Raw genomic sequence first — 12,580 nt, forward strand, 5'->3', positions numbered from 1 at the left:
TGATCGCTCCACTGCAAACCCTATCGTTTCTCTATATGGTATCAGAGCCATGGTGATCTAAAGACCCCAAATCTCTGATGATCTAAAGATCCTGCTTCTTCAAGGAGGCCATAGGTACGGGAAGCATCACTCCTATGAACATATCAGTTTCCTCTTCATTCCGCTGCGCACTAAGGGAGAGAACTCCATCCCTCCCTCCCTTTCAGAACTCCATCCCTCCCTAGAGCTGTACACACAACATAAAAAGGGAGAGATGGGTTCATCAAGCTCAAATTCAGTCCACGAGGATGATGCAGTCATTGAGGTTCAAAAAACACTTGAGAAGATGACTAAAAAGGATAAGGATTCAAGTATGGAACTAAAGAAGGGTGGTAGGCCACCAAAAAATCTAGGTACTAATAATGGTAAGTTCTCTTGATCTTTTTTCAACCTGTTATTTGTTTGTGTAACATATGTTGTTATCACTTTGCGTCTTTACATATGTGATGTGGATACAGATGTGCAAGTACTGCAGTCTACACCCATTTTGAAAGGATGTAAATGGAAAAATAGGTCTATCCGCTTTTTGTACATTCCATTGACCTCTCTAACTTTGAATCAGAGTGGCACATGTGATGCTTCACATTGCAAGGTTTGGTGCTATGATGTTCTCCCTACGTGGGACCCTTTCTGTTCAGATGTGTCTTGATGACTGTTGTTTCAAATTCTTCTACATTCATGGAGGCGGGGATAGACTCCTCTCTCCCGAGGTTCAAGATCGGACACACACTGGATCACTGTTCAACTACGACCTCTTCCTTTGGTGAAATCCTACCATCTTTGGATTATCAGTGCTGCTTCGACATATTTGTTCTTTACCTTTGTTTTTCCCTCCACCTTTCGGCGTTAAGAGGGGGTGGCTTATTCTCTCAAGCTTCACAGTGTTCTTATTTCTATCTGGTATCATACGTGTAACTCCGACACTTGAGGAAGTGAACAATTCCCTTGCAAGGGCACTCCTCTTGTGATCTTCTCTTGGGCATTTCACAGGGATAGCCAGCACCACCATCGACATCCTTACACAAAGCTCCAAGCACACAATGTCTGCCCCTACAAATTGGCAATTGAGAGGGGGTATTCAGCAACTAAACAATCCCCAATTTATGGGGCAATCTAACAGCTCACAGGCCAGCCAAAAGGCCAGCCATCTCAGCCAAACAAGTGGCCAGAAAGACCAGCTGGTCTGGCCGACCAGTTGGCCGACCAGCTGGCAGGTCCACCGACCAGCTGGCCGACCAGCTGGCAGGCCCACCGACCAGCTGGCCGACCAGCTAGGTCTGGCCTATAAAAGGCATCTGCCCTCACACTCCTTCTGACAGGACAGGACCTGCAGTCAAAAATGATCTCTCAGGGACCAGGCGCCTAGGCAACCAAAAACACCTGATATAGTACCCAAGCCTATCAAAGAACGGACTTACCACTGCTTTTACAGAGCAGCAGACTCTCCCAACATAAAATCCAATTTAACCATTTCGCTGCAAATTTTAAGAACGATTCTTTTTGTGGGGCAGATTTAACTACCTTGGGAGGATTTTCGATGGGTTTTTTAATCAGTCACTGCATGTCCAGTATGCTTGGGATCTTTTTAGAACGTCATTTAATGTTATTTTAGCTCATTGTATTTTCAAGGTTACAAGCAACCATCTTCTCACTTTATAAGTACACACGAGTTCATAGACTTGCTCTGCAGTCCTGCCAGTCCAGCCTCTAGCTGTGGCAGTTGCCTCACTAGTCAAATCTAAAGACTTTTCCAGTCATTTCTGTCTGTATAGAATGCAGTACTCCAAAACAGTGCTCTACATTCATAAAATCCATCAGAATATATTTTGACAGCTCTGAGCTTGGTAAAAAAGTATGCAAGTAGAAAAATACCACTGTTATAAAAGATTTGAATCAGCTCAACACATATTACCTCAAGATCAGCAAAAGCAATCTCCGGCTCAATCATCCAGAACTCTGCTAGGTGACGAGTAGTATGAGAGTTTTCAGCTCTAAAAGTAGGGCCGAATGTATACACACTACTAAGAGCACAGGCATATGTCTCCACCTGAAGCTGCCCAGATACTGTCAAAAAAGCTTGTCTTGCAAAAAAGTCAGCAGAATAATCAACTGCTCCATCCTTCTGTGGAATGCCTGGTTTTGACTTGGCTCGCTCTTCCAAACGTACAAGCAGATCCTTCGCCTCTTTGAGCTCTTTGATGCTGGCTTCAATGGCTTCCTTGCTGCCCTGCTTCTTCAATTCTTTCACAGTCTCACCTTTCAAAGAGACAGCATTCTTCGCTTCCTCCAATTCAGCTTCTGACGGGGGTGGATTAACTTTAGCCTCTTTTTCCCTCCTCTCTGCCTCACTGAAAAGGGTAGTAACCTGGAACATCTCCCCAGCACCTTCACAATCACTGGTTGTGATGATAGGTGTGTGAACGTATAAAAACCCGTTTTGATGGAAGAAAGTATGTGTAGCAAAGGCAAGTGCATTACGAATGCGAGCAACTGCTGCAATCTGCAGACATTTATCCATAAAGGTAATTTAGGAGCTAATTTGGCGGTGCCAAATAGACAAAAGCCGCCCCAGTGCCCTGCATTTTTCAGAGACGACCAAGTTACCAACGAAGTGGGTTTACTTACAGTGTTTGTACGAGCTCGCAGATGCAAGTAGTTCCTCAGATATTCTAAAGAAAGCTTCGTCTTAGCAATGGGATATGCTGAAGAGTCGTTTGGTCCTATCTCCAAAATCTTCTCAACTTTAAATTCCACCTTTTGCTTGGTCCCTTCAGGTGTCTTCTTCAGCTCTCCTTTGGCCAAAATACATGTTCCGGTGGGGGTAAGCTGGTTAAGAGGTGCCACTGATGCATCAACAATGACCTGTGGATGACAACATATTATTCTCTCTCTCTCTCTCTCTCTCTCTCTCTCTCTCTCTCTCTCTCCGGCGGCTGACCGTGCAAAGCGATGCATCACAAATGTTTATCCATTTCAGTCAGCTCCAAGGCACAACGGGGTGGAGGAGGAGGAGCTAGCTGATATGCGGGCAGTTTGGATCAGCCGCGAGAGCCGACACGGGACTGCCGCGGGAGAGACACAAAGACCACCCGCGACACGAAGAGCAAGTAGAGCACACTCTGTTGAGGTCCGGACTATCACAGCTTTCCTCAAGGGAGGCCACCCAAGACGAGGGGTCACTCTGAATATAGCCCAACGGGTTTAGAGATCAAGAAGACCACGCCCCCCTCCCCACCACAACGCGAGACAGCCCGACAGACACAAATACAATATATTTTCACCGCTCACAGATGAGCCACCATAGCACCCAGCTTTAGTTTCTGAGTCCCATCTCTCAGCCTGCCTGAGTTCAGCTGTATTTGCTTTGTATTTGATACTTGATTTTTTTTATTTATTTTTTTAGTTCGAGCTATTGAGCTCTTTAGATCAGCACAGTACTTAACAAGGGTCCTAGCACGCCCTTTGCTCCAGCCCATTGAGGCTTGTATGAGTTTTTTCCCTTTTTTGGTGTACTTTGTACTTTGTCCCATAGGCCTGTAAGGCCTATCGCAGACGTTAATACATGACTTAGTGACACTGAAAATGATACAGAAAATATGGCACAATCCAAATACAAAAATGCAGTTCTACAAACGGGAAATCAACCTGATGGACAGCTATGCAATGCAGAAATATTTTGGGGAGGACATCTCAATATTCAAAAGGAATTTAATATGCAAAATAAGGACCAGCTCACATGATCTAGAAGTGGAGAAGGGTAGATGGATACAACCCAAGATCCCAAGGGAGGAGAGGATATGCAAAATCTGCCCTACAAGGGAGGTAGAAGACGAGAAGCACATGCCACATACTCCCAAAATGTCGAGCATACACACACATAAGAGAGAACCATGGCAACAATAGTTGTAACCTGAAGAATCTATTGGAATAGCCAGCCCACAAGTTTGGAACCTACTTCAAAGAAATCTTGGAACATCGCAGCAAAATTCTCGAACTAGCACAAAAAATAGTCCAGCAAATACTCACAATGTAGAAAGATTTGGAAGACTTTTATTTCAATAGTTGTGATGGACTACTATTTAATTTAATAGTGGTCACCAGTCCCATAGATCCTAAGGGTCTCAAAAGGACTTTAATACAATCATATCATCTCTCTCTCTCTCTCTCTCTCTCTCTCTCTCTCTCTCTCTCTCTCTCTCAAGATTTGGTTCAAAATGAAGTACAAACAGCCAAGCGAGAGGTCACTGTAGAGGTTGAAGCAAAGGTGAATAAAACTGATATTCAAGAAGAGATCAAAGAACATGAAGCCAGATGGTACAATGCACTAAAAGTTAGAATTGGGGGGCTTCCAGACGGATGGTACAAGGCGGAGAATTCCTTTGATGATACTTTAGCACAGGTTCAAGCAGCTTTGCCTAACATTGATTAGACGGCAGATGAAGATGATAAGCCAGACAATCCTAATGAAGAAGGTGAAGCTAGAGTAGTCAATATTGGTTATCAGAAAGGGCATGCTGTAATTTCATTTAATTCGCGAGATATACGGCTTAAAGTCCTTAGACAGTCTTACAAGTTGAAAGGAACTAAATTATGGATAGCCGGGGAGCTCACAAGAGCCCAGCTGAAAGATAAAGCAGCGGAATTAGCTAAGGCTAGAGCTGCCAGGAAAGATGGAAAGTGGGCAGTTTACCGTGGTGGAACAGCACTTATCAAGGAGTTTAAATCCAAACCAAAAGACTCTCAGTCTTAAATGATGTATGGCCGATGATATATATGGTCTTAGAACATAGTCTAGGTACTCTAGATAAATGGAGTTGCTTCTGCACTCCTTGGGAGCTGCCATGTGCCCTCCCTAAGCTGATGTACTGCATGGTTTTCTCTATTGTCCCAGAGACCTCTGGTCTCCCGTGGACGTTAATACTCTCTCTCTCTCTCTCTCTCTCTCTCTCCAACACCTCAAGGACAGTACTTCATTGACACAGCTCCACTTACCGAGGAGAGACGGTTGAGATCGTGCAGTCATATACCTATCTAGTGGCGGTCTTCACAGGGCTAATCGTCACAATGACTCATGCCGCCAAGGCACGGCTCACACAAGGGCAACAGGGTTTGGCGCGGTTAGAGCGACAGTGCTTTCAAGCACACTTCCAAGACCCTCCGACAAAGGGATTGCTATTTGAAACAGCTTGTGAGGCCATGTATGCAACACCCTTCTAGGGGAGTCCTGTCGGCGGCACCTGAGTGGCAGAGATTTGAAAGGCTACAAGTGATTATGGAATCCAAATGAGTCGGTGTAAGCCCTTCAATTCCCCATTAGATCATACAGGTAGAGTTCATTATGACACCACTCCAAATTGATGCCATCTTCCAGAAGGTGAAATATCTTCACAAGGTTTGGGCCCTACCTAACCGAAGGCTACCAATCTACACGACTAGCCAAGAGCGAGGTTCACATGGCCTAGTATGCACGCATATCCAGATGGTTTGCTAGTCAAGATATTCAGATGAACCCCTCCCCCCCTTCCAGTACAGCTTGGATGCCCCATCCCTCCAAATCTCACAAGATGGGATCAATTGTATCAAACAGTGGGATCTACTTCAGCTCACGTCCTGGTATGCACACATATCCAGATGATTTGCTAGTCAGGATATTCAAATGGAACCACCTCCCCCCCTTCTAGTACAGCTTGGATGCCCCGTCCCTCCAAATCTCACAAGATGAGATTAATTGTATTGTACAGTGGGATCTACTTCAGCTCTAAACATCGCAGACTTGGCGCCGGGGGGGCTCAAGGGTTCCCCACTTAGATCCAGTTCTACTGTGACCATTCCTGCGAGTATCAAAGGATGAGGTGATTATCAGACCTCAGTATCTGGAGGACAGATGGGCCTCACACACTGAAGATTGCCATTGGACAGATGCGGGTCTTGTCCCACCAACTGAGGATCAAGGCAGAGAGAGTTATAGGCACCCCTAGGGAGCAAAGGATACGCAAAGGATGTTTAACTAATGGAAGTGGCTGAAAATGATGCAATGTGGCTGTAAATGGTGTGAATGCCAAGATAGTTACAGTTTACTGCCCTTTAGTTAATTGAAGGCCGGTTTTAGTAGTTCCATTGCCGAGATGATCACCATCTTCCCATACAGGTGAGCCCTGGTAGTCCTAGGAACAGAAAGCCTTTGCTGCACTTTTGTTACAGCCACACAGTTCAGCCACAATGGTTGACACGGCCAGTGATCAGAGTCTTCTGAATATAGGCCATGGGATGAAGAAAGGAAGGAAGAAGAGTAGAATGCTAGGGTGCAGGATAATGAAGAACAGTACGTTCTCTTAGAGCATGCCACTAAGGCTTCGCAGGATGAGGCAAATGAGGCTGCAGAGTTGGATGCAGAAGCTCTTTTTAAGGTGCAGTTGGCAAGTGCAGTGGGCACCCTCACACAGATAACTCAGAACTTGGCTGAGATTTTGAATGCTCCTCCCAGAAGGAAGAAGGCGGCCAAAACGAAGCAGAAGAACCAGAGAAGTACTCATCAACATTCACCCCATGGTGGACAGCCACCAGTGATGCCCTCAGTTGGTCTTGGAATGGGAAATCCCCAACAGGCCAACACTTTTCAGTCTATTAATCAAGGACAGCAGACTTTTCTCCCCTCAATGATGCATCCAAGGTATTTTGGAGGAGGTTCTGTCTTTCAGGCCATGGTTGGACATCCTACAAAGGGGATGGATATGCCTAGAACTTACTTGGCAAGCATGCAGCCCGGCATGCAGAATTTTCAGCAGCCTATGATGTATGCCAAAATTGGATGCAGCCCGGAACGTCCGAGCTTGAGCTACCGTTAAACGGTCCTCTTCTGACAATTTATCCAGTCCGGGAATAGCTATAATATCTTGCGGTTCCTTACAACGCTGTTCTCTTGACCCGCCAGGTTTTTCCCTTAACCATCGAAGAGTTGTAGATATTGGGCATCTTACCTGGAGGGGTTTTTTGTCAATTTCAGGCCACCAAACCCTGCAACTAACCGGAATGAAAAACCGGGGAAGCGCGCGAACGTACGTTGTCACACTCCCTGCCTTACTTTGGTGCCTAGAGGACAGGCCAAACGTGCAAATGGGAATGCCTAGAATGATGGGTGGCCCAATGAATATGCCTCAAATGCAGGAAATGGGACCTCGAATGGTCAAGCCATGGGCAGTTGCAGTAATGCACAGAGTATGGGACAGACAATGGCACCTCCATTTTTGCAGTCACCTGTGTATGACAATGCTGCACCCAAGGGCAAGTTGAAAGACTTCAAAGAAGGTGGGGCTGCACTCAATGCAGGACAGGCTGAAGGCCTTGACCTTCGTACAACAGTTTGATGCAGCATATGCCGGTGGCAACTTCAAAGAGTCATCAAAAATCAGAAAGGCAGCCACCTTTCTCAAAGGCAATGTGCTTTAGTGGTGGACCAACTTACTTCTGTAGGGTAGAGCTCCTACCAAATGGGTGGAGTTCAAGCAAGTGTTTTCAGCCGCTTGGCTCACCACTACCTCGAGGTAGACATATGACAGCCTAGCACAAGCTAGACGCAGCCAATTGTAAGAACCTGGAAGAGTATAATAAGAAGTTCTGAGAAGCCTTATTGCCCGTCAGTTCTTACAGGCATGTGGAGCTGTCCGACAGATTGAGAAGTATTGTTGTGGGCTGCCAAAGGAAATCCAGGACTACTGCACCAAGACAAAAGTTTCAAACATGTCCCAGCTTATTGAAAATTCCACTACAGCATATGCCCTCTTGCAGGGAAAGACTTCACGGTTCAAGGGCAGTGAGCAGGAAGCCCCTAGAAAGTTCAGGAGATTTGAACAGCCCACTAAGGCTAGCTTTGTTGCAGGACAGAGGCGAGTACCGCCTCGGCCAAATATGACAGCTGAAGAGAAGCAAGCCCTTTATGATGCCAATAAGGATGACATGCAGGGAAGAGGGCCACAGAGTATTTGATTGCCCAAACAGAAAGAGGAAGATTCCCTCGTCGGATCAAGGTGAGAAAAAGGAAGAAAAGAAGGATGACCAGAAGGGCAAGAAGCCCAAGCCCACTGCCGGTCTTACGCCAAATGTGATTGGAGCCATACAGGATATGGATGCCACGAAGCTATGCAAAGCATGCGGCAAAATCTGTGACCAGAAGGGTAAGAAGCCCAAGCCCACTGCTGGTCTTACGCCAGATGTGATTGGAGCCATACAGGACATGGATGCCACGGAGCTATGCAAAGCATGGGGCAAAATCTGTGACCAAACAGCTTTGTTCTTCTTTGATCCATGGGCCCATGCCAATTTCATTTCTCCAGAGCTGGCTGGAAAATTGGGCATAAAGGCAGAAGAGATGGGGCTTGGGCACAAGGCAGAAGAGATGGGGCCACTATGTGATGCAGATATGGCTTGTTCTTCTGCCACTATGTGATGCAGATATGGCTTGTCCAAGGCACAGTGAGTTAGTCACTCCGACAATTGGGAAGCTAGGCATGCACATTCAAAGTTACGTGGACACTGAAGAGTTTTAAATTATGCCACTGAATGGATGCGATGTTTTCTGGGTATACCTTGGCACCACATGAAGGGAGCTCTTTTGGATGCTAGTAACAAAGCGCTGACTTTGACTCACCAAGGGAAAACTCAGCGTATTTAGCTTTTGCACAGGAAAAACAGTCACCTGAGGAAAGTTCTAATTTCTCTAAGCTGGAAAAGGAGCGGACAAATCTCTTTTAGCTTAAAGATTGCTTTTCTGACTCCCTGCCCCAAGAATCAGAACGACCTGAGGACCATGCCATAGATGTAATTCCAAGAAGCATCCCGCCAAACAAGGCTCCTTACAGGGTTAGTGCAACCCAGCAGGAGGAGATCATGAACCAGGTAAAGGATCTTTTGGAAAAGGGGTTTCATTCAGCCCAGCTCTTCCCCCTATTGTTCACCCGTCTTGTTGGTGCAAAAGAACTGGAGGATGAACATATATTACAAAGATCCTAACAAAGTGGAAGCCATAAGGAATTGGCCACCGTTGAAGAATATCCAGGAAGTAATGCTCGTACTACTTTGCAGAGATAACATCACCCCTTCATGCCCCACAGAAGAAAGGAATGTCTTTCAAGTGGGGTACCAAGGTATGATTTGCTCATCTACCTTGACTTACATATCCATCTCTTCAGCTCCAACACCTTCAATGGCCTTAAGGGTGATCTCTAGTATGTTGGAAAGGGATAATAGACATGAGGTACACCTGCATACCTTGGTGGGATTTAGCAAAAGTGGTTTTCAAGACAAATTGACCTTGAGTGTGTGTGAGCTACTTCAGAATAACGTGAGTACTTAGCCAATATAATTGTAAAGATATGATCAAAATTTGGGATGAAACAAGTTTTGAATCTAGATGTGTGCAATTGCAACTCCATTAAAAATTGCATTAGAATGTAAGTCTAAGTCATGTGATAGACTTTCAAAGGGGTAATTACTTTCAACGGAACCTCTAAGAGTAATTGAGTTTCTGATTAAAAATTACAAATTTGATCAATCCATAGGACAAATTCATGAGGAGCAATGCTTGGCTTCCATAACTTTTCTTTTGGCTCTTTATGATAGAAAACAGAGGTGGAGGTTGCTTGCTACAGCCAACGCTCCCCACAGCCAAAGATTGTAAAAGTGTATATGCCCATCAACCACACAGTGCTATTACAAATCCCACTTCTTTCCTTAAAGTGTACAAGTGCATAGAGAGACATGCAGACAGTAATTGAACGATGCTCATAAGAGTAGAAACAGGACATATATATTGATCTAAAGATGCAAAAACCTTAAACAAATGTGTGCACACTATGCCACCATCTAGCACCAGAGTGCTACCTAATGTGGACATCTGTCACTACAAAACTGTTCTCATCAAACATTGTCAGCCTGCATGCTCTCCCAGACCTTCAGTGGGCTGCATAGTGATGCCCTGCAAACACCCTCCTTGCTGCTCCGGTGGACACTCAATCGTGAGGCACTCTTTGCTCCCTGATCCTTGACCTCCTTGCTGCTTCCGTATGCAGCCAATGGTGAGGCACAAGTCTCCACGATTCTTGTCCTCCTTGCTGCCCTGATAGACAGCCTGTTGTGAGGCTCCATTGTGAGTGTCCATGGGCCTCCTTGCTGCTGTCTGTACAGCCCAGACTGAGGTTCCAAAAGCTCCCAACACTGAATGCCCTTATATAAGGGTTAGCCCCAAGGCCACTGTACAGCCATATGACAGCATCCTTTGCTGTCCATGCTGCCCACATGGCAGCCTGCATGGTGCCCATGTAGCAGCCCTGCTTTCCATGTCAGATCTGCCCTCGTGGCAGTCCTTTTCTCTGCCCATGTTGCTGGTCGGACTCGCCTCCTAAAATCCAACATTTTATGCTAACCATAATCGAACCCACAGGGTGAATGACTACACTAACGTTTCTTTCTCCCTCAATGCATTCAAAAAGTTCACTCATTCACTCCTAGTTGAAGTGTGATTTTGTTGTCCTGCTCCTGCATACTTTACTTGCACTTTGACCATAACTCCACGTCGATCACCACAATCAAATTCCACTTGCACCTGGCTGAATGACCTGTGCTACCTGCCAGACCATAAATCGTTGACAGACAGAGGCCAGCCTTGTGATTTCCAGTATGCACTTTACTGCAGCTTCTTGAATGTTATTTGCTCCCTGGAAACGTGTGCATTTGTCTGACCTTTTCCAGCAGCCCACCCATTTCCTACACTTAAGGCATCTCTTGATATTGAACTTTGATCTATTTTAGGCACCCTTGAAGAAAATTGTCAAGTTCTGGCACCATGTAGCAAAGGAGGCCATTGCAATTCTGATTTCAGGCCTCCCCTGGCTTCGCAAGTCCAGACCTGGCCACCAGCGTATAGATTGCAAGGAAAGGACCTGGCTTTTTTAAAAGATTGGGAGCTCGTTATTTTCAGATGGCTCCACGGCTGAGTTTTACCTCATCTTGACGTTTCTAATTAAATTTTCCATATTCTGGCTATCCTACAGTTGGGGACAGATTTTACTCTCTGATCACCTCATGGACAGAAATACACATATTGATTCCATGTCTTAAAGTTCAATAAGCAGTCGCACAACTTTCAATCTCTCTAAAATAGAATATCCCACGGTACAGAGGAGAAGGTAGTCCTCATTCACTACCCCTATGATTGCCATGAGGTTTTATCTGGAGACTTTGTGAATGTCTGTCCATGTGCATGCAATATTTATTAATATCAGTTAATGAAATTTACTTAATTCACATAAAAGATCGTATTTGTTGACGCCGCGGTGGGCATACGTGCTTGGCATGATGAGTAGGGACAATTGCATCATTCATCATCACGTCGGTCAGAGAGATGGCACAGATTCGTATCACAGCCCCTATATATCAGAATTTTACATAACAGCAGAGCTACGCAGTGATGATGTGTGTCCGTTCGACTTTATATTGGTTTGAAACAAGCTATAAATACTCCAATCACCCATATAAATAACTAAATAAAACACCACAAACCTGAAGATTAGCAAAGCACGATCCATCGTCCACCTCAAGAAACGCAAATGTTCCTTTGCCTTGTTCACGGCCAGTCTTAACCCACCCTCCAATAGTCATCTTCTGACCGACAAGCCCAACTCCCCCATCATGGCGCCCAAGAATCGATTTGATAATCACCCGTTTAGAATAACTTGCGTTCTGAATGCATCCATTTTCAGCAATAGAAAGCTCAGGAAGCTCAGAGCAATCGTCTCCCATCAACAAAGCTGGATAACCTAATCCATCCAAAACATTGAAATCATGCATTGAATGACAAAGTACATGACGAAATCCTACCTTGCAGACAAAGTAACAAACAATATAGTAAGACAGCAAGACAAACGACTCTCAAGCTCAAGGCTGGGAAGGGCAATCACAATGAAGAAGTAAGGTGGTAAGCACTTGTGAAGAGAGGGCTTCTGAATCGAGTAGGCGATGAATGCCGCCTCCACAGGAAATTCGTGTAGGGCGATGAATGGAACACAATCAAGGACTGAGCTAAGATGCCTTGCTCAGCAAATGAAGAGTTTCTACTGCAATGACGAGGGTAGCTTGAAAATTATGCAATGTAGAGTAGCTGAAAAGTTATACTACAGTTTACGGGTGATTTTTTCTCCTTTTGGTCTACAGCTCACCCACTTAACAAGGTGAAAACTTTCACTGCTGGCCCTGCCAGGGTTGGAAGCCTAGTCACACGGCGTGCTTCGGGACGAGGATTTTAGCTGTGGAGTGGTCGGACCCATAGCAGTGGTTTGTGCTGCGGATGGTTGTAGAATTGTCAATGTTTGTCCAAATGTGGTCTAGTGTCGATCGATGATGGCTTGGTGGCAAGATATAGACGTTGTAGTGTTAGTGGACAAGGCAATCGAAGCATGCGAGGTGTGGGCCCAATTGGTGTTGAAGTCGCCTAGGATCACAATTGGGATGTGTTCATCCAGTTCCATAAGTGGGCACCACATCACAGCAA

General features: G+C 45.4%; 1 protein-coding gene across 2 annotated transcripts in view; it reads right to left on the reverse strand.

Annotated features, from left to right (window-relative positions):
- LOC147879511 (asparagine--tRNA ligase, cytoplasmic 1-like) overlaps positions 1 to 12,243 on the reverse strand; it is a 71,362-nt gene extending 59,119 nt beyond the window's left edge. The window contains exons 1-4 of one of the 2 annotated variants that reach the window (XM_087371465.1): positions 12,016 to 12,243; positions 11,593 to 11,849; positions 2,665 to 2,901; positions 1,952 to 2,539 (exon numbers count right to left, since the gene is read on the reverse strand). In XM_087371465.1, the coding sequence (XP_087227591.1) occupies positions 1,952 to 2,539; positions 2,665 to 2,901; positions 11,593 to 11,832 (1,065 nt within the window). In that variant the 5' untranslated portion in view covers positions 11,833 to 11,849; positions 12,016 to 12,243. Of the gene's footprint in view, positions 1 to 1,951; positions 2,540 to 2,664; positions 2,902 to 11,592; positions 11,850 to 11,990 lie in introns of both variants that reach the window. The other variant, XM_087371464.1, reaches the window with a different exon arrangement.
- Between the last annotated feature and the right edge of the window lie 337 nt (positions 12,244 to 12,580).

Source organism: Dipteris shenzhenensis, chromosome 33, assembly GCF_047967505.1.
Source record: "Dipteris shenzhenensis isolate YYH24624 ecotype China chromosome 33, Dip_SZ_1.0, whole genome shotgun sequence".
In the NCBI taxonomy this organism is placed as follows: Eukaryota; Viridiplantae; Streptophyta; class Polypodiopsida; order Gleicheniales; family Dipteridaceae; genus Dipteris; species Dipteris shenzhenensis.